Genomic DNA, 25,871 nt, shown 5'->3' on the forward strand with positions numbered 1-25,871 from the left:
AGGCTCTGCAGCGGGGCTGGCAGCAGGCATGCTCAAACACCACGAGGACGCAGGAATGGACTGCATGGGGGTGCCCAGGCGCGGGAGCCAGCTCGGGCCCAGCCGATGGGGCGCTGGGGCACCCGCGGGGCCCCCCTCACACCCCCACGTGCCAACAACACCAGACACAAACACGGCGACTCCACCTCCCCTCCCAGCCCCCCCTCGCCCAGCCAAACCCTTCAAGTCTTCCGTAAGAAAGTGCAAAAAATGTACACGGACAGAGCCCCCCGCGCCAGCCGCCGCGGCCACCGGGGGGCACAGCGGGTGAAGCACACTCAAAGCGGGGGCGGGAAGCCGGCGGCGCCGGGGGCGGCTCGGCACCCACCCAGGCAAAGCTGCACGTCCCCAACCCTTCCTCCAGCGACAGGGCAGCTTTCGGCCAGGGAACGGCTCCGGGGACTGCTTCAAGGAGAGGGGACAGCTGCCATCAGCCAGGCTCCGGGCTGGGGGAGCACACGGACCCCCCAGGCACGGGCAGCAAGCCCAAGGGCTCCGTCCCTGCTGCTGCCCGTTGCGGTCGCTTGAACCAGACCCACACACGGACACAAGCGCTTGGGCAACAGCCAAGACCGGGGCCCCCGCAGCCCCCGGTGTCCCCGGCAGCCCCGCGCAGCAGCTGGCACAGCCTTACCTCAGCTGGAGATGGAGCTGCAGAGGACAGTGGTGGAACAGCTAAATATCTGCGAGGGGAGAGGAGAGGCCCTGGCTCACCTGCTGACCCCGAGAGCTCCTGGCCCACTCAAATCCACCCCTGCAGTCCTCCCCTCAGGACTGTCCCCTCGAGACCCTGACCCACCGGTCACGTATGGTCCCAGAGGCATCTGGCTGTAGTTGACGATCCCGCCCGGCCCGGGGCCGCGGAAACTCGCCCCGAAGCTGCTGTTGTAGATCTGGGAGGAGCCGAAGGAGCCCTGGGGAGTGAAGAAGGGAGAGAAGCCGCTGACCTGCAGCCGCAGCCCCGGCAGCAGCCCTGCCAAAGGGCTTTATCCCCATCCCTTTTCCCCGCCTCGCTGACCTGGGGGCCGGTGGGGTCCCCGCCACGCGTGGCCAGGCGGCTGAGGATGCTCCGCTCGGACATCTGTAGGCGGGCGGCCACGGGCGGGATGCGAGAGAGCATGGAGGGCAGCCGGGTCACGTCGGCCTTCATGTCGCTCAGCAGCTCCTCCAGCTGGTTCAGCACTGCCGGCAAAGGTGGCACTCGGCACACTTGCCAGGTCCCCACAGAGCTGGGAACGCCCCAAGACCCCAGCCCCAGCCGGGAGCCAGCGGCTAAGAGCAGTGGGGATCACCACCATGCCCACCCCCAGCAGCGTGACACTGCCCCACTGCCCCCCACAGCCACTTCCCAGCACCCTCCCAGAGGGCTGGGGAGGAGCAAGGAGCTCCTGGCCGAGGGATGTGAGCCAGGGACAGCCTCCCGGCCGGGGCGCTCACGCACCCTTGTGCAGGACGGCGTTGGCAGGCTTGTTGCCAGCCAGGGACTCTTTGGAGAGGTGCTGGTGGCTCTCTGCCAGGCACTCCACCTCCGCCAGCCGCGCGTTCAGGGCCATGGCCGGGTGGTTGGGGTCTTGGGTCATGTTGAGGTACGCAGCCCTCCGCAGCTGCTCCTCGATCACCAGGGCCTGCTCCAGCAACTGGGAGGTGCAGGAGGGGAAGGGTTCAGGACCAGGCTTCTCCCAGGGTAAATCAGCACTGTTCCAGCTGAGCCCCTGCCCTGCCACGCTCCCCCCTGGCTTCACACCCAAAAGCTCCTGGTGGCACAGGCTGAGCCCTCAGGATTTCTCCTGCTGCTCAGACACCGAGAAAGGGTCCTGGGCAGCATTTCCAGAGCAGAGCACCCAGCCCAGCCCATGCCCATGCGGAGCCAGCTCTGCCCCATTCACCATGCTGCAGAGCCTGCGAGGTCCCAAGTGCCCACGAGCCCCTCCAAGCCAGAAGGTGCTGGTGAGCTCCCCCCGGCTCTGGGGTGCCACTCCAGAGCCCCCCACCGGTAGGAACTCACCAGCCCTGGACCTGCAACTCGCCTTGAAGCGCCGGGCGAGGAACTTGTTCTTCATCTCCAGGTAGTTGCCCTTGTGGACCTCGGACTTGAAGGGCTCGTTCAGGATGCCGTAGCGAGGGTCGTTCTGGATGTCCTGCCAGCGGGCATAGCCGTGGCTGGCACGGGGGAGCGTCAAGGGAAGAGCTGCCCGGCTGATGGGTGCCCCCCGCAGCGCCAACCCCCTCCCTGCTCCGACACCCCAGCCCCCCGCCCCTCCGAGGCTGCCCTCGCTTCCCAGCCCGCCGCGGGCAGCCGGCGTGCCAAAGGGTACGTGACGATCCCTGCCAGGAGCCAGTAGTCGTGCCGGCGGTGCCAGATGTCGTAGATCTTGCCCGAGGAGGTGGCTGCCCGCTCCTCGTTCTGCCACAGCGTGTGCAGCTCTGCAGAAGCCAGAGGGCCCAGGAAGGTGCCAGGGTCACCACACAGGGCCACTGCTGGCGTCTCCCAGGAGGCCATGGGCAGCACCATGCCCCCACGGCCTCCTGCCACGGTTCCTGCAGGCCCCACACAGGGCAGCAGCAGCTCGGGGGGGGGGCAGCAGCAGCTCGGGGGGGGGGCAGCAGCAGCTCGGGGGGGGGGCAGCAGCAGCTCGGGGGGGGGGCAGCAGCAGCTGGGGGGGGGGGGCAGCAGCAGCTGGGGGGGGGGGCAGCAGCTGGGGGGGGGCAGCAGCAGCAGCGCGGGGGGGGGCAGCAGCAGCTCAGGGGGGGCAGCAGCAGCTCGGGGGGGGGGCAGCAGCAGCTCGGGGGGGGGGCAGCAGCAGCTCGGGGGGGGGGCAGCGGGGGGGCAGCAGCAGCTCGGGGGGGGGCAGCAGCAGCTCAGGGGGGGCAGCAGCAGCTCGGGGGGGGGGCAGCAGCAGCTCGGGGGGGGGGCAGCAGCAGCTCGGGGGGGGGGGCAGCGGGGGGGCAGCAGCAGCTCGGGGGGGGGGCAGCAGCAGCTCGGGGGGGGGGCAGCGGGGGGGCAGCAGCAGCTCGGGGGGGGGCAGCAGCAGCTCAGGGGGGGCAGCAGCAGCTCGGGGGGGGGCAGCAGCAGCTGGGGGGGGGCAGCAGCAGCTCGGGGGGGGGGCAGCAGCAGCTCAGGGGGGGCAGCAGCAGCTCGGGGGGGGCAGCAGCAGCTCGGGGGGGGGGGCAGCAGCAGCTCGGGGGGGGGCAGCAGTGCCTGCTCTCTGCCCCTCACCTGTGAAGCCACCGTCAGCAATGTTGAACATGAAGCGGAAGTTGATGTTCCTCTCATCCTTCTTTCCATCCTCCTCTTCCTCTTTGTCACCATTTTGCTGAGCCTCACTCTGTTCCTTCTCCTCTGCCTTGGCCTCCTCTGCTTGGCAAACACAGGAAATGGCACCTGTCCAACTGTACCCCACCAAAACACTGACTGGTGCCTCTCCTGTCCCATCAGCTGCCAGGGGAACTCCCCACTGCTGCAGAAGCCACCACAGCAGCTGACCACAGGTCCCACTGTGCACAGCAAGAGCAAGCAGGGCCCATCAGAAAGGGATCTTGTTCCTGCTTATGGCTCCCAAGCATCTCCAGGAGGCAAGCACTGGGTGCTGGCTGTCCTTACATCACCCCATGGACACCATCCTTCCCCTCTGCACCAGGAACCTGCCTTACTTTGGAGACTCTTCTCACCGCTTCTCACCCTAGAGCCCCCTCCTGCCTCACCTGGTTTGGCTTCCCTGTCCTCCCCTTTGCCTGGGCTGCTGCTCAACTCCAGCTTCTCCAAAGGCTTCTCTTTCTCTGGAATACCTTCATCTGTGGAGAAGGGGAAGAGGGAACCAAGCTGCAGCACCAGCACAGCCAGGGCTGCCCAGGGCCACACAACTTCAGCTGCAGGATTGCTCCAGTGCAAATCCACGGTGCTGCTGGGTGCCCTGAGATGTGCCAGCCCTGGCTGAGCAGGGAGCCCATGTGTGGGCATTGCAACCCACCCAAGCCACAGACCCACCTTTGCCCAGGGGCTCAGGAGAGGGCTCAGCCTTTTCACTCTCCTCTTGCCTCTCTTCCCTCGGCTTCTCCTTGCTGTCACAGCCTTCTGGGTACTCTGCACTCTCCACCTTCTCAGCACTTGCAGGCACCTTAATGGCAAGCACCAGATCAGCCCAGCCTCGCCCCTTCCTTGGCAAGTGCCCACAAGAAGGCCTCCTGGAGGAGATGCTGAAAGAAGCCTCTCCCTACCTGGCTGTCAGATGCCTTCCTGGGCTTCTGCTCCACTTGGTCCTTCTCCTCCTGGAGCCCCACTTGTGTTTCTGCTTTGTCTGTAACAAGAGCAAAGTGTGGAAGCTGCTGAGTGGAACCTCAGAGGGCCAGGCACACTGCCAGGGCAGGCAAACACCTGCCAGCCCTTCTGCTGTCCTGGCCCTCCCCTCTCCCCATGCCAGAGCTAAGTCACAGCCCGGAGAAGCCTGCAGGCACAGCTACCTGCCAGGGCTGCAGGTCCCACGTGCAGGTGTGCTGGGCTGGCCGGGACAGGGGTGTTGGGGTCTGAAGACACCACCTCGCTGCCCTTCCTGCTCTCTGGGCCCTCGAGGATCACATCTGGGGTGCTGTACTTGCCGTTGACGTGCTCAAACTCCTGCACCTGGGGCAGGTGGACATCACCAAGTCAGACACAGCAGAGATGCTTCCAGCCTGGCATGGCAGAGCTGTCGTGCTGAGGCTGCTTCACCCAGCCTCCCACAGTGGCAGTACAGCTGCACCTGCCCTGCCAGGGACATCTGACACTGCAGCTGAGATCCAGCAGGTCTCCAGTGTGGTTCCTCTGTTTTGCCATCCAGACTAGCAGAGACCTGCTCCTCCCTCCCAGGGGAAGGAGGCAGGGCAGGGCTGGAAGCGCTCAGCAGGGCTGGAAGCTCAGCACTGCCATCACCAACAGCGCTGTGTGCCGAGCCTGGGAGATTCCATGGGGGCTCCCTGGTGAAAGGCACCCAGCACCCAAGGAAGCCCGCAGGTGCCCATGCCACCCCTGGAAGGGCACTCCTGGCACTCTCCTCACCCACCTTCTTCCTGACGAGCGACATGACCCCGATGCGGGTCAGGACGTGCTGGCGCGACAGCCCCTCGCGGGGGACGCCGTCCGCGAAGGTCTCGGCGCCGTCCGCCCCCGGCTCACACAGATGCCTCATGAAGAGCGAGACATAGGCCCTGCAGGAGCCAGCACAGCCAGGCCTCAGCCCAGACCAGCCCCCAGGCCCCTTGCTGAGCACCCAGCCCCCCAGCACCCACGGCCGAAGGCAGAGCCAAGCCCCAGGCTGATGCTGAGCCTGTCCCGGGGAGAAGGACAGCACCTCCCAGGGGCCCCCCCCCAAAACCAAACCTCCCTGGGCTCCTGCACAGCTTCTGCTTGCCCTGGGGAGCACAGAGGGGTGGTGGCACGGCAGGACACGGGCTTGGCCAGAGCCACCCCAAATGCAGCAGCTGAGGGCTCAGCACCAAGAGGCAGAGCCCAGGACCCCGCACCTGAACTCCTTCTCGCTCTTGCCCCGCAGGTCCCGCACCAGCCAGTGGGAGTTGAAGGCGTCCTGGGGAGGCATTCCCCAGCGCATGATGGCGTTCAGGAAGGCCTTGCGCTGCCGCGCGTTGAAGCCCAGCACCTGGGGGCAGGGTGGCACAAGGTGGCCTCTGGCAGCCTCATGGCTGCTACAGGCTCGCTGGGCCAGGGCTGACATGCTGGTGACTGGCACAGGGCAGCAGCCCCCGAGCCCAGCCCTGGCACAGCGGTGCTGGCTGCTCTGGCTGCGGCCTCACCTCGATGTTGCCCCCAACTCTGGCCAGCAGAGGAGGCAGAGGCTTGTCCCTGTCACTCTTCAGCTGCCGCCGGGACTGCCTCCTGCCACCTAGGGTCAAGCAGCTCAGTGATGGAGGGGCCCAGGCAGGAGGAAGGACTGAGAAGGGCTCACCCACCCCAAGCTCCCTTGGCTCCCTCTCAACAGACCAGAACCTGGTCGAGCAGCAGCCCAGGCTGCAGAGACCCTTCCACCCATGCCCCTGCCTCCCTGAGCCAGGGCACTCCTCTGCCATACCTGGCACAGGGGTCCAGTGCCCATTCCTCCTGCAGGCCCCAACCCTCCACCACGAGGACCAGACCAGGGTCCTGCAGCAGCCAGTGATGGAACCACCTAGCTGCCTTCCCAGCCCTGGGAATCTCCTCACCTGCCAGGCCAGCAGGGCACATCCCCCTGAGCAGTGTACCCAGGAGCATGCCAGCCCCTCCAGCTCAGAGCTTCCTGCTGCACCCCAGGGCCAGGGGCTTCCCACAAAGTCCACGAAGTATCAAACACATTAACTCACTCTGACCTTCTGGCCTCTCCTCAAAGTCTTCATCCTCATCCTCAGAGCCAATGGAGTACTCTGACTGGTTGTCAGAGAGCTCATCCTGCCACTCTGCAGACCACAAGGGAGGCTGGGTCAGGAGAGTGCCTGAGCAGCAGAACTCTGCCCAGGAGGGACACAGAGGACAGGCAGAGCCCCCCTGGGCAAGGGGAAAGGAGGACACAGCAAGCAGGAAATCCCATTCCCAGGTTGTCTAAAACCAGTTGTCTAAAACCTTTACAGACAGAAAACATTTGGAAATCTTTTGCCCCTGGACTTGTTTTTCCCTCAGTGCTCCCAGCAGACCCAGGAGCTCACAGGCAAAAGAAACAAGGAAAAGCCCTTGAAGAGTTTCTGCTCTGGAAAGCTGAGGGAGCTGGGAAGCACAGAGCCATGGTGCAGGGAAGCACCAAGCGACAACTGAGCCAGCAGGAACCTCGGGAAGCTGTTTGTGCAGCCCCTCAGAGGCAGCCCTCAGGACGCCCTGCCCGCCCCAGGCCCAGCTGGAGCTGGCAGGGGGCTGTACCTTGGTCCTCCTGGGAGGTGTCGTTGTAGTTCACCTGCTTGCGGATTCTCTTCCCCTTCCCCAGGTTCCTGGCCAGGTCCTCCTGCTGCTGCTCGTAGTGGTGCCGCAGCAGCTTCTCCCAGTAGTCAGGGTCCACATTCTCCTCTTGCTTGATGATCTCACGCTCCACTTCCTCCTAAGAGCAGGGGAAAAGAGGCTCGAGACCGGGCAGCCCCAGGTGTGCCCACATCACCGTGCTGCCCACCCTCCAGCAGCACTCCCGGGGCAGAGGGCACAGAGCTGCCACCTGGCATTTGGCTCCTGGGTCTCTGCCCAAGCCTACTGACCCCGGTGCCAGGCTGCCAAAGGGCTGAGCCAAGCTCCCACCCAGCGAGAGCACCTCCACACCCTGCTGCCCATCCTGCCCTGCAGTGCCCACGCTCACACTGAGGGGAAAGCTACAGCTCCACAGAGATGCCCCAGAACGGCCATTTGCCATCAGCTTCATCCACAGATGAAGGACAGGAGTCAGCTACTGGGAAAACAGGTGGCAGCAGCACGGTACCCAAGCAGCACCATGCCTGGTGCCAGTCTGCTGGGAAGGGCCTTCAGAAGGACAGGCAGTGCCCCTGGATGTTGTGAGGGCAATGAGGGACAGGGCCTGGCTTGCACCACGGCCTGCACAGGACAAGCACAGCTCTGCTTCCCCTGCCTGGGGGCAGCCCACCAGCCCCAGGACCCCCTGGGGTGGGCCTGGGACGAGCTGGGAGTCCTGCCCCACGCCAGGAGACTGCAAGAGGGGAGAGTGGAAGAGGCACCGAGAGACGCAGAGGGAGGTGCGACTGTAAGACAGGATGACATTACCACACCGTCCTCTTCTCTCACAACATACTGAGCCACTTTAAAGGAGCTGAGATACTCGTTCATGTTCTGCAGCTCCGAGTCATCCGTCGCGTCCTGGTTGCGGTCCAGCAGCTTGGAGATGGCAGCGTCGTCGTAGTGGATCACGCTGCTGTCCTCCACCTCCTTGTTGTCCCCTGGAGGGCAGGGCGAGGGCAGCAGGAGCACAGAGCAGCCAGCTGCAGGGCCAGGCACCAGCAGGCGGTGCAGGAGCAGGGAGCAGGACAGGGCACCCCAGCTAGGGCGGCTACACACCTGGCGGGGTGCCGCCGTGCTTCTTCTTCATGCCAGGGGTCACTGCTCCCCCTTTGGCCGACAGAGGGTCGGGGAAAGGGGTGACAGCATCTGGCACACCGAGCCTCTGCCCCTGCACCATGCCTGGGGGAACGAGGAGCAGAGTGAGCCCCACAGCTTGGCAGCCCCCCGGCACCTCCCCAGCGCCCCCCCGGCCTCACCCTCCACATCATCCTTGAAGAGCTCTTCCGTCCCAAACTTGAGGATGTCATCAAGCTCCTGCTTGGTCATGGAGCCTGACTTGGAGCCCAGCCCCGGGCGCACCACCAGGTGTGTGAGCATCATCTTCCTCTTGGCCACCTGCGTGATCCTCTCCTCCACCGAGGCTCTGGTCACGAAGCGGTAGATCATCACCTTCTTGTTCTGCCCGATGCGGTGAGCTCTGCTGAACGCCTGCGGCACACCACCCGACAGGGCCCTGAGCCGCCGCGCCCCGCCAGCTCCCCGGCACAGGAGAGGGCACCCAGCTGCGGGCAGGCAGCAGAAGCAGCGAGAAGCCCCCGGGAGAGAGGCAGACTGAGGTGCCAGGTCCCTCCTGTGCCACAGGCAGGCCAGGGCAAGGCTGCTGGGTGCGGGAAAGGAGCTGCTGAGCAGAGCACCACACAGGCAGGGCAGAGAGGGCAAACAGCTCCGGAGGGAAGAGACCAACTTCCCTGTGCAGGGAGTGCGAGCAGAGGGCAGGGCCAGAGAGGAGTCTGCCAGGCAAGAAAGGAGAGGAGAGGGCAGAGACCTGGATGTCATTGTGGGGGTTCCAGTCAGAGTCGTAGATGATGACCGTGTCGGCCGTAGCAAGGTTGATGCCCAGGCCCCCAGCACGGGTGGAGAGGAGGAAGCAGAACTGCTGAGCACCAGGAGCTGAGAAAGACAAACCCACAGGGGGGAAAGGTGAGGCAGAAGGGAGTGGAGCTCACACAGGAAGGTGCAGGATGGCACCTGAGGGATGAAATAACAGCAACCAGTGGCCCAAGCCAACAAGCAAGGACTGAAAGGACAGAACCATGGAAAGGTTTGGGTTGGAAAAGCTCTTTGGGAGTCAAACCATTCTCTAGCAAGTCTGGGGCTAAACCTTGGCCCTCAGCACCACATCTCTGCATCTTTTAAACACCTCCAAGGCTGGGGCTTCAACCACCTCCCTGGGGAGCATTCTAGGCCAGGAAATCTAACTTCCAGCTTTAAAGAGCAAAGCATTCCATGGTAAACAGCTACTGGAGAGAAGGCAGCTCCAGAGCCAAAGGCAAAGCTGTCCTGCTGACCAAGGCCATGGAGAGAAACTCCAAAGTGCCTCAGAGTGCCTCAGGCTAAGCTCAGGATTCGCTGTGGGACACAGCTCCAGGGCTGGACGATGAGGTAAGCGCAGTCCACAGCATACCTCAGGAAGCTGCAGCTGCCGGCACGGCACAAGTGACCCCCTGACACCTGTCCTGCAGGCACAACCAGCCCCACTGCCAGCTGCCCACCCACCCCCTGCCCTCTCCTCACAAGGTGGCAACACAAGTACCATTAAACCTGTCTATGGCCTCCTGGCGCAGGCCGCCCGTGATGCCGCCGTCGATCCGCTCGTACTTGTAGCCTTCGTACTCCAGGAAGTCCTCCAGCAGGTCCAGCATCTTCGTCATCTGCAGGGCAAGGTGGCACTGGCACAAGCAGCTCTGCCTCCCCTGGCTTCCCCAAGAGCCACAGTGGTGCTGGTGGCACCACCAAGGACAGAGCACAGCCAGTGGGCAGTGCCAGAGGAGTGATGCTGGCACCTCGTCCTCTACAGGCAGCTCTGCCAGCACAGGGCACTTGAACCTGATCAGGGAGCACTGCTCCTCTCATCTCCTCCTTGTCCACAGAGAACAGAGGCTTTAAACAGCACAGGGAGGCCCTCAGCAGAGAGCTGGGCCATGGTCCAGCCTATCCACCCTGACTGCCACAGCTGCCATGATGTCTGGGGGCCGAGCTGCCACCAGCTCCCCACCCCCAACCTCTGTCTGCTGCTAGCACAAAGTTCTGGTGCAGAACAGCAGAAGCCCTACAAAGGAACACTGCACTCACCTGGGAGAAGATCAGAACTCTGTGGCCCCCATCCCGTAGCTTCTTCAGCATCTTTTGGAGCAGCATCAGCTTCCCAGAAGACTTGACCAGAGAATTGCCATCGTAGGATCCGTTGGGGAGAACCGGGGCCTCCTGCCAAGGCACCTTGCTTAGCTCCTCCAGACAGCACCCAGGGACCCCACTCCTGACCCTCACATGCATTCCAGAGACCAAATCCTCAGGAAATGCCACAGCAGTAACCACAGCAAGGTCATGGAAGCAGCCCCCACCGTGGATGCCCCGGGCCCTGTGCCCACAGCACAGAGGCCAACCTACCACAGCTGCCACCGGGAAGAGGTAGGGGTGGTTGCAGCACTTCTTCAGGTCCATCATGATGTTGAGCAGGGACACCTGGTTCCCTCCACCTTTGGAGTTCAGGGCTTCAAAGTTGCGTGTCAGGATGAACTTGTAGTACTTCCTGGGGGAGGGCAGGGGGACACTCTTGTTAACCTGCCTAGGTGTGGGACTGGCACAAGCAGGAGGGCACCCAATGAACCCCCCCCGGTGTCACTGCAAAGAGGACTTCTGGACAGCTTCTGAAGCGATGGTTCTGTGCCCTGAGCCCATGACTGGGTTTGTTCAGCTGCTCTGTGGACACCACAGTCACTGTTAGGTGGGACCTGGGGACACTGCCCAGGAATGCTCCCCACTGCTTTGCCCCCTGTGCCAGGAAGAAGCACAGGGGAGGCCTCCCCTGCAAGCTCTGCAGGAGACTCTGAGCAGAGGCAGCTGAGCAGCAGCCCCCCGGGCAGCAGGATGCAGTGCTCTGACGCCTGGCAAGCTGCCAGCAGGGCTGGTGCAGCAGTGCCAAGACCAGGGGAAGGGGGTCCAGCCTCAGTGCCTCCTCTGTGCCCCCCGAGCCAGAGTCACTCACTTCTGCATCTGGCTCAGCTCCACCCTGACGATCAGCTCGGTCTTGGCCGGCATGTTCTTGAACACGTCGGCCTTGAGCCGCCGCAGCATGTGGGGCCCCAGCAGGTCGTGGAGCTTCTTGATCTGGTCCTCCTTGGAGATGTCTGCAAACTCCTCCAGGAAGCCCTCCAGGTTACTGTGAAAGCAGCCACAGAGGCACAGGTGAGAGCAAAGCATCTGCTCCTCTGGGTCCCAGCAGAGCTCTCCTGGTGCAGGAGGCAGCAGCACTCCCATGCCTGTATCTGAGCAGAGCAAAGCCAGAGCAGGGAGCCATGCTGGGGGGAAAGTCACACCAAGAGCACTGACACAGGCTCTGAAGGAGCCCCCTCAGCACCTCTGTCTCCTCAGAGAGGGCAGGTTTCAGCCCCTCACTCAAACTTCCTGACCCACAGCAGGACCACAGCTCCCCACAGGACCCAAGCCCTGGCAGCCCACAGGAATAGGTCTGGAGTCACACCAGACATGTGTGGGGCTGCTGTGAGATGCCATGGGGACGATGTGCTTTGCCAGCTGCCTGCCAGCTCAGTGACACTGGGACAGTAGGACCTGGATCCAGGTACATGCTGGAAAGCCTCTGAAGAGCCACCCTGAGCAGGGAACCAGAGCAACTTACTTAAACCTCTCAGGAGTCAGGAAGTTGAGCAGGTGGAAAAGCTCTTCCAGGTTGTTCTGGAGTGGGGTGCCAGTGAGCAGCAGCTTGTAGTCGATCTTGTAGCTGTTTAATACCCTAAAGAACTGGGAAAAGAAATGAAGGGGAGTGAGAACTGCTCCCAGGAGCCACTTAGTCTCCTGGGGACTCTGCAGACTGCACTCAGGGACACTCAGCAGTGACCTCTCCCCAGGCCAGGTGTGCTGGGCAGACTGCCAGCTTGCATGTCCTGCTCCAAGCCATCCCTGTGGAGCACAGGCAGCAGTCCTGGATGTCCATGGTCACACCTGCCCCTGTGCTGGGGCTTGGGTGAAGGTCCCAGGGGCCAGAGGCTGCACTTTGTCCCAGGTAAGAGGAGAGGAAGGAGAGGGATTGATTCCCTCCCACAACAGCCCATCCAAGGAGTGCCAAGCTGGCACCCAGGCAGCCAGGCTGCCACCTCTTCCCCTGATGAAGGACTTTTCATGCCAGAGGAGGTTAAAGAGAGCAAATCCACTGCAATATGAGCCCCAGGCAGAGCTGTCTGAGGTCAGGACAACTCTTTCCACCAGGGAGGAAAGCACGGAGCAGCAGACCCAGAGCCACGGTGTCCTGCCTCTGTGGCGCCAGCAAAACCTCGCTCACGAGTCTGCTACCTACTTTGGACTGGTTGTTCTTCAGCCTGTGTGCTTCATCCACCACCAAGCAGGCCCACTCGATGGAGCCCAGCACCGCCTGGTCGATGGTGATCAGCTCATAGGAGGTGAGCAGGACATGGAACTTGATCTGAGCTTCCTTCTGGAGGAGCAGAGGCAGAGAAGAGCCTCGGTGATGGAGCAGCCTCCACCTTTGCTGCTGCTGTGAGCCACAGCAGCAGGGGCAGGGCACGGGCTGTGCCAGCAGGCAATCTGCACCCAGCCGAGCCTCAGAACTGAGCAGGGGAGAGGCACAGAGCAGGGGCTGGCAGAGACCTGCAGAGCTGACCCTTCACAGCCCTCCTGCGCGCAGACAGCGACAGCTTCTCCCTCTGCAAACCACCTAACCACCCTCCCTCGGGGCCGGGCTCTGTCCTCTCCCCTCCCCACCGGGGGCAGGGCGCCGCGCACGGGCCGGGCTCTCACCTTCATCCTGAAGACCTTCTTGCCGCCGCGGACGGCGTTGTCCTCGAAGGAGAACTCGTTCTCGCGGATGACGGCGCGGCTCTCCTTGTCCCCCGTGTAGGTCACCACGTAGAAGTCAGGGGCCCACAGCTCGAACTCTCGCTCCCAGTTGATGATGGTGGAGAGAGGGGCACTGACCAGGTACGGCCCTTTCGAGTGGCCCTGCTCGGGCAGACAGAGTGCTGGCTGCTCGCCCTGCGCTCGGCAGCTCTCGGCCGCCCCGGGGCCGCCGGGGGCGCCACTCACCTCCTTGTACAGGGAGTAGAGGAAGACGATGGTCTGCACGGTCTTGCCCAGCCCCATCTCGTCAGCCAGGATTGTGTCTGTGCCCTGTGCCCAGGAGAACCTCAGCCAGTTCAGTCCCTCCAGCTGGTAGGGGTGCAGCGTGCCACCCGTGGCATCAATGTACCAGGGCTGCTTGTCAAACTTCACCGTAGGCTGAGGGAGAGATGGCACCAGGCAGTGAGAAGCAGCTCCTGCTCCTCTCGCTGCAGCCAGGCACATCCCCCTTCAGCCCTGCAGCACCCAGCACAGCACAGCTCTCGGGCTCCTCACAGCAAAGCCACCCTGGAGCTTCCAGTTTGAAAAGCCAAGGCTCCCAAAAGAGACACCAGAAGGTGGGGAGCAGCCAGACCTCTGTCTCTGTGGGCTCACACCACTGCTCTGCTCCTGCCCCATCTTACTCACGTCCACAAGTGGTGTCTCTGGAGGCTTTTCCAGCTTCTCCTCTTTCAGCTTTTTCCCTTTCTTGTTCAGCTTCTTCAGAGGGCAGGTGTCCTCCCCCAGCATCAGCTCCCTGCAACAGCCAGGGCTCAGGAGAAGGCAGGCAGGAGATCCTCAGCCAGCCCCCAGGAGGGTCAGAAGCACCTCCCAAACTCCACCACTTCACCCCCATGAGAGCTTTTCTGGCCCTTTCCTCTCACAGGCCCCAAGCCAAGAGATGAAGACACCTCTCAGTCCACAGCCTGGCTCCCCATAGGAGCTGCCCTGGCCCAGTCCACACCAGCACTCCCAGGCCGTGCCAGGGCAGCTGTGGTGCCAGCACCCAGCTCCCACCTGTGGTTCCAGTAGAGGAGTTTGAGGTTCTCGTAGTAGGGGATGTCGATCTCGTCCATCTCCCAGGTGCACTGGTCGTAGGGCAGGTCCTTCCACTTGATCAGGTAATGGATGTCTCCCTTTTTATCAAAGCTGCAATGCAGGGCACCAGAGGCCCAGCAGTGAGACAAGACTCAGCCCCAGGCAGCAGCCAGCCATGCCCTGTTCCACCAGCCCGGGTGCCTCACCCTCTGCTGGCACCTACAGACCACAGCCTCCAGGCAGGGGCAGAAGAATCAGAGGCTACTGGGGGTGCTGCAGCTGGGAGCTTTGGAGGCTGCTCTGCCACAGCACCCAACCACCTCCCTTCCCTCTCCCCCTCCCCCTGTGGCACTCAGCACTCCCTGAAGTTGTGCTTACACCGGAAAAGGAATAAACATCACCGGGTCCCACTGCCTGTGCCCGGGGAGAAGCCTCAGCGCAGCACAGCCCAGCAGCTGATTTCCTTTGTGCCCAGCAGCATTCAGGCACAGCTGCTGTGTGGCATCCCCAGCTGCCACTTGAAATGTAGAAGCTGTACAAGGCCTCTGCAGCCTCTCAGTGTGACAGCCACCTGCAGGGAGTGTGACTGGCCGGGAGCTGGGCACCGGCTCCAGCTCCTCTCCTGAGGTCCTCTCCCTCTCACTACTGGGGGAAACAGATGGCAACAACACAGCCCTGGGGCACACGTGGAAGTCAGACCCCTGCTGGTGCCTCACCTCTGCCAGGAGCTCAGAGGGGCTGTGTCCTGGTAGGACCATGACCCACAGGGACTGCTGCTGACCCGGCACAGCTTAGGTGAGAGGCAGCAGCCGCAGGGCACAGTCAGTGGCAGCAAGACCCAGCCCCAGGCCACAGCAGAACCAGGGAACCATTGGGCTGTAACAAGGACCCAAACAACATCTCTGGGCAGAGGGGAAGGGCTCTGTGCACCAACCTCTGGGACAATTCACTGCATCTCAAACATGCAGCATAGCAGAAACTAAAGTAAGGAAGCATTGATTCCCTTTGGCCTTGGCTTCACCTCAGGACTAAACCTCCAAGGCCACAGAGACCTCGAAGCAAGCCAGCAGCTGAAATTCCACCAGCCTGAGGTGTGGCTGTGCAGCAGGACAGCAAGAACATCCCAGCCCCACGGGCAGAGCTCAGCTGAGCACAGAAAGCCTGCAGCAGGCAGTGCCAGAGGCTCAGCTAAGGGCACGAAGCATCCCCGGGTGAGCTGCCTGTGAAGGGACACCCAGCAGAGAGCTGCAGCTCCAAGCCCCAACTGTGAACGCCGAGGGTGCCAGGGAGGGGCTCACCCTTGGGCATTTCCCTCCTCAGCCTGCTGGTGTGGCACCCTGGCACAGAGCCTGCTCTCCCATGGCTCACCTGTGGTTGAGGATGCGGTGGATCATCATCCACTCGGGCTTGATGCCGTAGCGGTAGAAGCGTTCCTCCATCTGGGCGTACTGCGGGTCCTTGCTCTTCCGCTTCTCCCTCTGGCTCTCCTCGTCCCCCGAGCCGTAGTCGAAGGCGGGGGGCTCCTCCATGTCGTTCTTGCGTTGGTAGTTGCGGTACATGACGGTGTGGTAGAGCTCCAGCTGCGCGGCAGGGAGCCAGGCTCAGCCCGCGGGCGCCGGCACGTGGGCACCGCGCTGAGGGGGCTGGCAGTGCCACGCCGGCTCACCTGCAGCTCTTTGACCCAGGAGCAGTGCCAGTAGGAGAGGCCTGCCCACTTCACGAAGAACTCGCGCTCCGGGATCCCCTCCAGCACCTTGGGCGTGGGCAGTGCCAGCTCCGTGCCCGGGGCGGGCAGCACGGGCAAGGCTGGCAGCAGGGGGGCTGGGGGCTCCTTCCAGGCCCAGTGCAGGATGCGCTGCACTTTGCCCTTCAAGGGAGGACACTGGGGAGAAAGAAGCAAATGGGCAGGAGCATGAACTGGAGCCTCACATGCCACCTGACAGCCAGCAGGGAGCCACCAGCTGGCAGTCCCCGTGGGCAGACCTGAGCCATGCAGGACTCCCAGGCACAACTGGCAGTGATGCTGTGCCAGGCAGGGGGCTCATGGCAGAGGGCGTGAGGGGCAGAGGTGGCCAGGAGCATGGCTGCCAGGCCGGGCAGGGCAGGGGCAGGGTGAGGGGCACTGGTCAGACTCACAGTGCAGCGAGGGCAGAGCCATTCCCCGTTGGGGATGTCGGGCAGCGGAGGGTTGAGGCAGTGCAGGTGGTAGGAGGAGGGGCAGGTGTCGCAGCACAGCAGCTCCCCTCCGTCCTTACACACCCGGCAGAACTCCATGTGGTCGTCCTCCTCCTCCTCACCACCCTCCTCTTCCTCCTCCTCCTCCTCTTCCTTTGGCTCCCACTGGATGCCCTCCTTCTCCTGGAGGAGCACAGCCAGGCTACCGCCGGTGCTCGCCGCCGCCCGCCCGCGCCCCGGGGCCCCGGCCTCACTCACGCAGTGCGGGCAGCTCCACTTGCCCTCGGGGGCCTTCTCCAGCTCCGGGTCGAGGCAGACGAGGTGGTAGGCTCGGGGGCAGGTGTCGCAGAGGATGATCTCCCCGCCCTGCTGGCACACCTCGCAGTAGTCCTGGTGGTCTGTCTCGTAGCCGTCCCCCTCCTCGACTGCAAGCAAGGGACAAGGGTCAGGGCGGCAGCGCTGCGGCCGTGCCGCGGGAACCGGACGCCTGCTCCTCTGCCAACCGTCAGGGAAAGAAGGAAAGAGTTTGGCCTCGGACCCCTCCTGGCACATCCCCCTACCTCTCTGTCCCTCACCTTTGCACACAGCATCCTCTCACCTCTGTCTCTCTCTCCACACTGTATCATCCTTTGGTTCCTGCAGGCTCTCAATGGAGAATGCCAGAACCTGGAGAGGTTGCAAGGGAGCCGGTCAGAGAACTCCCCAGGCAGCGGCGCCCCCGGCAAACACACCATGCAAGGGTGACACGGCCGAGCAGGAGGAGGACTCTCCTGGCACTACTCTGCTCTCCCTGGGCACTCACTGGCACAGAGGCAGGAGCTCTCTCAACTAGGCATGGATGGGAAGAGGGAGGGAAGAAGGGACCAGGCCTTGCAAGCACCAGAGCAGCTCAGCCACATTCCCAGCCCTGCCACAAACTCATGGTGCAGACCTGCAACCTCCTGCTCCTCCAGCTCATGGCAGGAGCTGCCTCACCTGGCACCAAGGACCTGATCAGCAATGAGCTGCAAGAAGCAATGCTCCTCACAAAGGAGATGTGGACCCAGCCAGCCAGTCCAGCAGAGAGGCTGCCCAGCATCAAGCCCTAATTGTGCCCCAGTCCTTCCACTCCTTGCAAGCAAAAGCCCAACAGCAACACTAAGCCAAAGGATGTTCCTGGATCCAAGCATCTCTTCCCAAATGCAGGGCAGAAAGGCAGTGTGCATCCTACTGCAGCACAGGGGGCAGATCTGGCATGGGAAGCCAGGCAGGGCAGCCCAGGGAAGCTAGGCAGGGTGGCACAAGCCTCCAGCAGTCCCCCACAAGCACTAAGAGCCTGAGCAGGGCTTGGAGGTGCTCTCAACAGCAGGACAGGGGTGGAGGTGCCCCCACGTGGAACCCAGCTGCACCCACAGCAAGGGAAGAGATGCAGGAACACAAACATGGCCATGCAGCTGCTGAGAGACCCTGACAGCTGCTTTCCATCACTGCTCTCCTGCCTCCCTCTTCCTACATCACTGCCTCACACCTACCCCTGCCCACTGCCTGGCTGCACAGACAAGACCTCCCTTCTCTTCACACCTCCTCACCCACTGGGAGCCTGCCACAAGCCACATCCCCCCAAGGGCTACTCCTCAGAAATCCCTTCCCTGGAAGCACCACACATTCTGGAACTTTGCTGCCAGAGGACAAATCCTGTCAGGATCACAAGTGGAGGCATGGTGCCAGCTGCTCACACTGCCCGTGGCACACCCCAGTGCCCAGAGCACAGGCGAGGTGCTGGGTTGAGATGGGGCAGGTAGGGCTTGGTGAGCCATGGCACAGCACCACAGCCACAGCTCTCCCACAGCAGCTCTGAGTGGTGACACAGAGCTGAGCTGGGAACAGATGAGCCCCAGGCAGTGGCTGAAGAGGAGGGAATCCTGGCTGCAGATCAGTGGAAGAGCCCTGGCACAGGGCTGCGCTGCCAGGATTGGCACCGGCATGGTGGGGGTGAGCCAGTGTCCCATGGCAGGATCCACTCACTGCCCGCCCACAGCAGAGCCTGGGCACCAAGGAAGGACCTCACTGTCCACACATGGAGCCAGGCACAAGCACATCTGCTCCCATCGGGCCAGCAGCAGGCCCAGCCTGGAGCTGCCAGAGCCAGGGCAGCAGTGGCTGGAGGAGGCAGTGCCCAGAGAAGAGCAGCAGAGTACAAAGGATGCCCAGGGGCAGTGCCCAGAGCAGCAGAGTACAAAGGATGCCCAGGGGCAGTGCCCAGAGCAGCAGAGTACAAAGGATGCCCAGGGGCAGTGCCCAGAGCAGCAGAGTACAAAGGATGCCCAGGGGCAGTGCCCAGAGCAGCAGAGTACAAAGGATGCCCAGGGGCAGTGCCCAGAGCAGCAGAGTACAAAGGATGGCCTACTCCTCTTTTTCTTTCTCCTCCTCTTCCCTTTCTTCCCCAGGCCAGCAGAGCACTCGGAGCGCACGGAGGAGCTGTTGATGCTGGCACTGTCCAGGTCAGACTCCTCTCGTTCCTCCTCTTCACTCTGTGCAGGGGAAGAGCAAAGCACTGGCTGCCCAAGTTCTGCCACCCCAGGGAATGCTGCTCTGCAGCAGAGCAAACCTCCAGAGACCTTTGTGGGACCACTGGCCAGCAGCTGAAGTCCTGGGCACCCTCCTTGCCCCAGGAAGAGGCCAGCCAGAGCTGCAGGAGCCATGGCAGGGTGAGAGGGCTCCTGGCACCCACAGATGGGGTTTGGTGTGAAGGAGGAGGGAGATCTCCTCCATCAGATCCAGTCCCCACAGGCAGTGAACAAGTGTAGATCTGGGCATCAACAGGGCCTGGAGGCCATCCCCTGGCACTGCTCAGCACAGGGACAGCTTGCCCAGCTCACTGCACACCCCCCAGTGTTACACATCAGCCTGCCTGGCACAAGGGGCTCTGCTCCCCTGCCGGGATTGCCAGCACCGAGCAGCTGCCCAGGCGCCTCCAGGGAGGCTCAGTGTGCCCAGGCTGCCAGAGCCACTGGTGTGACCACATCACCCTGGGTGCAGACCCCAGGACAGGACAGCTCTCTGCTTCCACTCCTGTGCAGTCAGGGCGCCCTGCCCAGGGACTGGCACGGGGCTGGGACACCCCTGCACGAGGGAGGCTTCCAGGGCAGGGCTCACCCCAGCATTTCCCTGCCTCCCCCACACCCAATCCCCAGCACTTACAGAGGAGCCTTTTTTCCTCTTGCTGGGCATTCCTCCAAACCGGAATTTCAACCCTGCCACCTTCTTCCCCTTCCCCTTCTTCTTTCCATCTTTGGAGCCTTTCACTTTCTTCCGCACGCCTGGACCTGAGAAGCAGAAGAGTCCTTTGGTGCTCTACCAACAGCTGTCCCCAGATCACCTCCTACCCCAAAGCCAGGATCTATGGGGGAGACAAGAGAGCACTGGGGAGCCCAGCAGCTAGACCCATCCACAGAGCACATCCCTTGGGGCAAGCCCAGGGCCAGAATGTGCAAAGAACAGGGGGAGCAAAGCCTCTGCCCTGGGAGGGGTCTGCGAGATGAGAAGTGGCCACAGGAGACCCTGCTGGGTGAATCCTTTGTTCTGCAAAAGAGCTGCAGCCTTGCTGCCAAGGCCTTGCCACCCCTCACTGCTTCCCACCCCTCACTCCTGCCACCCTGAAGGCAAAGCCCCTGGCTCAGCTGCCATGCAGCACTTGTTCATCTGCCCAGACCACCCCTGCTCTGCCAGGAGGATGCTGTCCCTGCCTTGCTAACTGCAAACCATCAGCTCAGGCCCTGCAGCCTGAGGACACCACTGCCTCCTGGAGGGCTTTGCCCTGCACAGCTCCCAGGAGAGAGGAAGGCACAGAAGGGCCCAAATCGACCTAAGGGCGAAGCATTAACTGCCACAAACTGCCAAAAGTCCAGAAGGTGCAGGCTCTGCCAGGGTGACCTGCCAGGGGTCACAGCTCCCTCCAGGACTTCACAAGAGGGACAGGAGCTGCAGCCCCACCTCCAGCTCTGCCTCCACCTCCCTGCTTTGCTGCAGAGTCTCCTGCCTGAAGATGCCTTCCCACCTTCTCCAGCCAGCAGGCATGGCTGGGAGAGCAGCCCCTCTGCTCAGCCCACCACAGTGGTACCTACCCTTGCCCTCCTTGGTCTTGGCCTTCCTGATGACAGGGGGCAGGGCAGGGGGCTGGGGGCTGGGGGCAAGCGGCGGGGCCACGGTCACCGTCTCCACCGCTGCCGCGATGGCCGCGGCCGCAGCGGCCGCAGAGCTGCCCTTGAAGGGGTTGTTGGCACTGAACTCTCGCCACTTGGCACCAAGCACAGTCATCATCTTGGACATGGGGATCTTGGGGTTCTTCTTGGCAATCAGAGGCCTGGGGAGAGAGAGAGCCACAGGGTAAGAGCAGCACCTCGCTGCGTGTCTGCTGCTGCCCCTCCTGTGCTGGTATCCAGAATGCACCAGTGCTGGGTGCATGTCTCAGGAGCTGGTAGCTGTAGGCCACTGGTAGCTGTAGGCCACTGGTAGCAGTGCCCTGGAGAGGCAGCAGAAACCAGAGTCCCCTTAAACAAAACACAGGCAAGAGGGGGCACAGCTGAATCCCCCCAGAGATGGCCTCTCCCTGACACCCATCGTGCCCCGAGGGGCTCGCAGCAGAAGCAGAAATTCATTGGTGCTGCTCAACTCTTCTCACAGAACTGTTCAGATCAGCACACAGCAAAAATGGGGGTTGGAGAGAGGCAGAGACCAAGACTTCAGTCAATCCTGCAATTAAAATGGAGTTCTAGGGACCAAGCCAGGTGGAGAGAAGCCACAAGGAGCTCACAATGCAGAATCTACTTCACAGCTCCAGCTGCTCGATTGAGCGATGCCCAAGCCTCAACCACCACACAAAGTCCTGTCCAGACCCACAGCTTCCCACCTGAGGAACTGGCTGAAGGCCTTGTAGTTAGTCAGGGTGTGATAATCCTCCTCAGAGAAGATATAATCCACATCATCAAGCCCCCACTCCTCCATCAGCTGGGCTGAGCTCTTGGGCTCCTGCAAGTTACAGACAGGGTTAACGTGGGGCAGAGGAGCAGCTCAAGGCTGGGTCTGCCATGTGCTGTCCCCAGGCAGCAGCACCCAGGGCTTGTCTCTGTGAGAGCACACACAGAGGCTTCACAAAGCAAGGCAAGAAGTGTGGCCCCAGCCAAACACTCCCTGTGCCAGGTTCCACCACACAAAGCCCTGGTGGGTTTCACAGCCCCAGGAAATTCAGTTTCCCTCTGCACACAAGAGAAACAGCAGAGAAACAGAAGCCTTCCTCTCCCAGCCCTTTACCTACAATCTCTTCCTCACCAAAGCCAGGGCAAGCTACTCATGAACTCCCCAGGCCACCTTCTCTAACCACAAGCAGCTCTGCCACCCTCTGTGCCCCAGCTGGGAGGACAGACACCATGGATTGGGTGCTGCTGGGATGTGGACAGGCAACCCAAGAAGGCTGCAAAGCTGCCTCAGCCTGGGAAGCTGTCAGAAGACCCAAGGCACCCAACTGGTGCTCCAAGCACAGAGTACAAGGCTCTGGCTTCACCGCCACCAAAGGCACCACAAGGACTTGTGAGCACCCATGGCCACGCCACACCGTGCCAGGGAGCACTGGGCTCTCACTGCCCTCCCTCAGCACCAGGGGAGGGGCCAGGCCACATGGCTCAGCTCTGCACCAGGTACCTCGGCGAGCTGGCCACACCCTGAGGCCTCACTTGCAGCATCAGCTGGGGTTAAAGGACCTTTGCTACCTTTAGAGCTCCATCCTCATTGTCATCCTCTTCCTCATCTTTCTTCTTCCGTTTTGGCTTCTTCTCCTTCAGCTTTTTCTTCTTCTTTTTGTTGGGGGAGTAGTCACTCCCCTCACTCTCAGATTTCTCCTCCATCTCCTCTTCATTTTCTGACACTTCATCATTGCTCCCCTAAAACAGAAAGCATCAGTGGAGACAGAGCAGGGCCTGTCCCCTCTGCTCCCCTCCAGCCAGCACCAACAAACTGCTGCCACCAGCCAAAGCCAACCCTGATTCAGACAACCACTGTGGGGCTGGGGAAAGCCCCATGAGGAGCAGACTGGGAAGGGCCAGAGGCACCTGAGCACAGGGCACACAAACAGAAAGAGGCCCTGGGTTTATCTGGCAGAGCCACTGCAGGGCAGGCTTCCGAGGGAGGGGAACCACAGAATCATTTATGTTGGAAAAGCCTTTTCAGACCGTGGAATCCAACTATGAACTCAGCACCAAACCACGGCACTCAGCATCACATCTCCAAGAGCCCCCGCGACAGGCTGTGTGTGCTGGGGCAGCTCCTGTCGCACCGGAGCCCTCCGCACCAGGACGGCACAGCCCTTGCACCGGCACGGAGCTGGCACAGCAGCTCGGCACCGAGCGGGCACAGCCCTGGCACCGGCACGGAGCGGGCACAGCAGCTCGGCACCGAGCGGGCACAGCCCTGGCACCGGCACGGAGCGGGCACAGCAGCTCGGCACCGGGTTCGGCGCCGTGGGAGACACTCGGCACCGGCCTCAGACCTCGACGGGGCTCGGTCCTGCGGAGGGGGTCTAGCCCCGGGCTCGGCACCGCGGGGAGGATCCGGCACCGCGCTCAGCACCGCGGACAGCGCCCAGCCCGGCGCCGCCGCCCCGGCAGCGGCCGCTGGCAGCGCCCCGAGCCAGCGCCGGGCGGGAGCCCCGGCTGCCCCTCGTTCGGTGGGCACTGCGGAGCCTGTCCCTGGCCGGCTCCGAGCGAACCGAGCTCCAAGAGCCGTAATTTGGCAGGGAGTAATTGGTTGCCATGGGAACTGCTGCAGTGCCGCCGACAGCCTCCTCCCGCTCCCCTCGCTCCGAGGCCCTTCGGCTCCGCACGCCGAGGGGAGCCGATGCAGATGTCCCAGGGGTCCGCAGCTCCAGCTCCCGCACTGGGGCTTCCCGGCCTCGCCCAGACCAAAGGAGTCCCGCTGCAGCTGGAGCAGGTGAATTCCCGCACAAGCACAGCATGGCAGCGCCCTTGCCCCAGACTGGGCACCAGTTAGTCGTGGCACAGGCTCTGGCCCCATGGCACAGGTCTGCAGCCCTTTTCCCCCTTGGTGGGGAAAAGCCATTTCCCCCCCAAAAAAAACCTCTCTGGGAGGACTTTAGGCAAAATAAGCCCTGCCCAAGGCTCCTCTTTCACCTCTGCCTGGTGCCTGCCAAGAGCCACACTGGCTCCTCGCTGGCTCTGAGGGACACAGGCAGAGCCTCCTCAGGCAGAGCTGAGGTTGGTCAATGCCCACCCAAGGCATTAACCAAAGCCAAGCACACGTCATGCTCAGCCTGTTTTCTGCTGGGCCCAAGCAACATACCAGAGAGCTTTATTTTATTCTCCCCTATCCCCAGAAAAGCAGCACAGGAAAAATGGAGAAGAGAGAGGGAGGCAAAGGGACCTGAGCCAGCTTTATGTGGTGTCTGCAGGGAGGGAAGGCCACCAGCATGGCCAGGAGTGACAGGACAACAGCATCCTCTGGGCCACAGCTTCTGCAAAAGGCTGGCAGGCAGGGCAGGATCAGCCCCCACCAGCAGCAAAAGCCCTTTCCTGCACCACCCCAGCCAGCCTGTCTGTCTGTCTGTCTGTCCAGCCCCTGTGGGGACAGCAGCAGCAGCTGGCCCCCAGGAGCAGCACTGCTCAGCCCCGGTTTGGCAAGGAAGGGCCAGGGACATGTCTGGGTGGGGTCTCCCTCACCAGGGTCACTGGGGAAGGAAGGGGGGTGAGGAACCCCCAGCTGTTCATCTTTCCTCCCAGCAGCTGCTCTGGGAAAGGGCCAACAAGAAGATGTCTGCTCCTGTCCTGGAGCTCAGCAGTGCCCAGGGCAAGAGGCAGGGACCACACTGTGCCAGAGGCAGCTCCCCCAGCAGAGCTCCTGCCACACCATGTCCCAGCCAGACAGCAGAGCCCAGCGTGGCCTCAGGAGGGCCTGGTCCTCAGGGACACAGCACCAAGGCTGCAGTGCCCTACTGAGGGCCCAAGAGCCCTTCCAGGTGCCAGATCCTGCCAGCCCCAATGCTGCCCAGCCTGCCAAATGCCCTGGATGAGCATGGCCAACACCAGTGTCTGCAGAAACCCCCAAGCCTGGCCTGGTCACACCCCCAGCATGGTGATTGCACCTCCCTCCCCAGCAACACAAGACCCAGACACCAGGCTGGCACAGGACATGCCAGAGAGTCCCTGCTGCACTGTAGTGTGGGTGGGCTCCAGCCAAGGGGGAGAGATGGCACCCACCACCTTACACACAGGGCAGAATTACATCCCAGAGCCTCCAAGCTGGACAAGAACCACTCTCACCCTGCTCTGGATCACCTCCCAGGGCCAGGAGGTGGCAGCTCAGTGAGGGACAGCCTAACCTCACACACCCTTGCCACCTGGAGCCCCCAGCCTGGCATGAGAGCACCCAGCGTTACCTCCTTCTTCCTCCTCTTGCTTTTGGCAGCTTTGCCATCTTTCAGCTTCTTGGGTTTCTTTTTTTTCTGCACAGCCACTTGCTCTTCTGCAAAAAACTCCTCAAGTCCTTCCAGCACCCCATCCTCTTCTTCTGGGGACAAAAGGGACAGCTCACACAGAGGGAGGGCACAGGGACACTGGGCGCCATGCCCACATTCACCCTGGCAGAGCACACCTGAGCAGCAGCAAGGTGCAGGTCTCTGTGGCCTCAAGGAGACCCTGGCACCCTCAGCAGATCCACTGTCACCCCTCAAGGGAGCCCTGGCAGCACTGCCCATGCCCAGCTCCTCGCTGTCACTGGCCCATGAACACCAAGGGGGTTGGCACCTGCATTCCTAAGGAGGCAGGGGCACAAGGACAGCCCTGCTGCCCTGGGCACACAGGTACAGAGGCATTTAGGGCTTCACCACTTGGAGCTTCCAGCAGATGCCATGGAAATGAACCCAGGGGAAGGGAAGCAGGAGGAGGAAGGCCTCGTGTGGCACACGGGGCTCACGGGAGGTGGCTCTGCCCCAGCCCCATGCTCGGGCAGTGCCATGGGCCCCCCGTCAGGCTGCATACGCCAGCTCAGGGCCCCTGGCACAGACACCAATCCCACCCCACCCGCTCCCCCTCCCCTCATCGCTACCCCTCCCAACCCGGCACTCGCCAGCTGGCTCTGGTGCCTGCCCAGCCCCCGGCATTTCTTCCGTGCCCTCCACAGTGTTTATTCCACTGCCGAGCCCGAGCTCACCGCGCCCACCGGCATGGGCGGGGGCCAAGCAGCCCAGGAGCTCCCCTCGCAGGACCAGCGCGCTCCGGGGGACCAGCGCACTCCGGGGGACCAGCGCACCGAGCCCCCGCTCTGGGGCTGGGTCCTCCACCCGGAGCCCGGTGCGGAGCCGGTCCCGCGGGCCGCGCACCCGGGAGGACCCCGCGGAAGCCCAGAGATGGCCGCGCCGGGAGCGCAGCCCGCAGCTGCCACAGCCGGGAGCCCGGCGCGGCCCGGGCACCAGCCCCGGGGAGCTGCCCGCTCCGGCACACCCCCGGCCGGGACCCCGCAAAGGCACCGCCGCCGGTTCGCAGGGATGCCGGCGAGACAGCAGGCGCCGGCCGTGCCTCCGGGCAGGCCCCGACCACCGCGCCCGCCGCCTACCCGAGACGTCCTCCTCGTTCTCCGCGTCGTCCGGCAGCTCCCGGCCAGCCGCCGCACCCCGCATACCGGGCGGCAGCAGCGCTGTCGGCCCCCCCCCGGGGCGAGCGGCGGGCGCGGCCCCTCCGCGCCAAGATGGCGGCGCCGGCCCCGCCCCCCGTGA

The 25,871-nt window shown here is 63.0% G+C and overlaps 1 protein-coding gene across 1 annotated transcript; it reads right to left on the reverse strand.

Moving 5' to 3' along the window:
- Nucleotides 1–330: 330 nt before the first annotated feature.
- Nucleotides 331–25,846, reverse strand: CHD5 (chromodomain helicase DNA binding protein 5). The gene is made up of 42 exons (XM_054175865.1): nt 25,712–25,846; nt 24,537–24,667; nt 21,859–22,029; nt 21,003–21,121; nt 20,218–20,456; nt 19,295–19,419; nt 18,501–18,624; nt 16,373–16,539; nt 16,076–16,297; nt 15,606–15,821; nt 15,308–15,519; nt 13,919–14,050; nt 13,550–13,658; nt 13,109–13,300; nt 12,824–13,024; nt 12,363–12,500; nt 11,688–11,809; nt 11,037–11,210; nt 10,439–10,580; nt 10,124–10,255; nt 9,585–9,702; nt 8,817–8,941; nt 8,248–8,479; nt 8,048–8,170; nt 7,757–7,929; nt 6,914–7,088; nt 6,367–6,459; nt 5,824–5,912; nt 5,536–5,669; nt 5,076–5,220; nt 4,498–4,657; nt 4,255–4,334; nt 4,025–4,154; nt 3,742–3,831; nt 3,257–3,394; nt 2,355–2,463; nt 2,067–2,199; nt 1,481–1,676; nt 1,058–1,221; nt 839–953; nt 674–722; nt 331–444 (listed from the first exon to the last, which is right to left on the reverse strand). Exons 1-41 carry the CDS (start codon nt 25,773–25,775, stop codon nt 715–717), a joined length of 5,862 nt encoding a protein of 1,953 aa, XP_054031840.1. The 5' UTR covers nt 25,776–25,846; the 3' UTR covers nt 331–444; nt 674–714.
- Nucleotides 25,847–25,871: the final 25 nt, after the last annotated feature.

This window comes from Dryobates pubescens, chromosome 33 (genome assembly GCF_014839835.1).
Source record: "Dryobates pubescens isolate bDryPub1 chromosome 33, bDryPub1.pri, whole genome shotgun sequence".
NCBI classification, from domain to species: Eukaryota; Metazoa; Chordata; class Aves; order Piciformes; family Picidae; genus Dryobates; species Dryobates pubescens.

Bases quoted from the DNA above. Each gene is read 5' to 3' on its own strand.
- CHD5 (XM_054175865.1), bottom strand. From the start codon at position 25,775: ATGCGGGGTGCGGCGGCTGGCCGGGAGCTGCCGGACGACGCGGAGAAC. The intron at 13,301-13,549 runs GTGAGTAAGATG...TCTCTCCCTCAG, and splicing joins CAGAGACACCACTTGTGGAC to CCTACGGTGAAGTTTGACAA. The intron at 5,221-5,535 runs GTGCGGGGTCCT...TGGCTCCTGCAG, and splicing joins AAGAGCGAGAAGGAGTTCAG to GGCCTATGTCTCGCTCTTCA.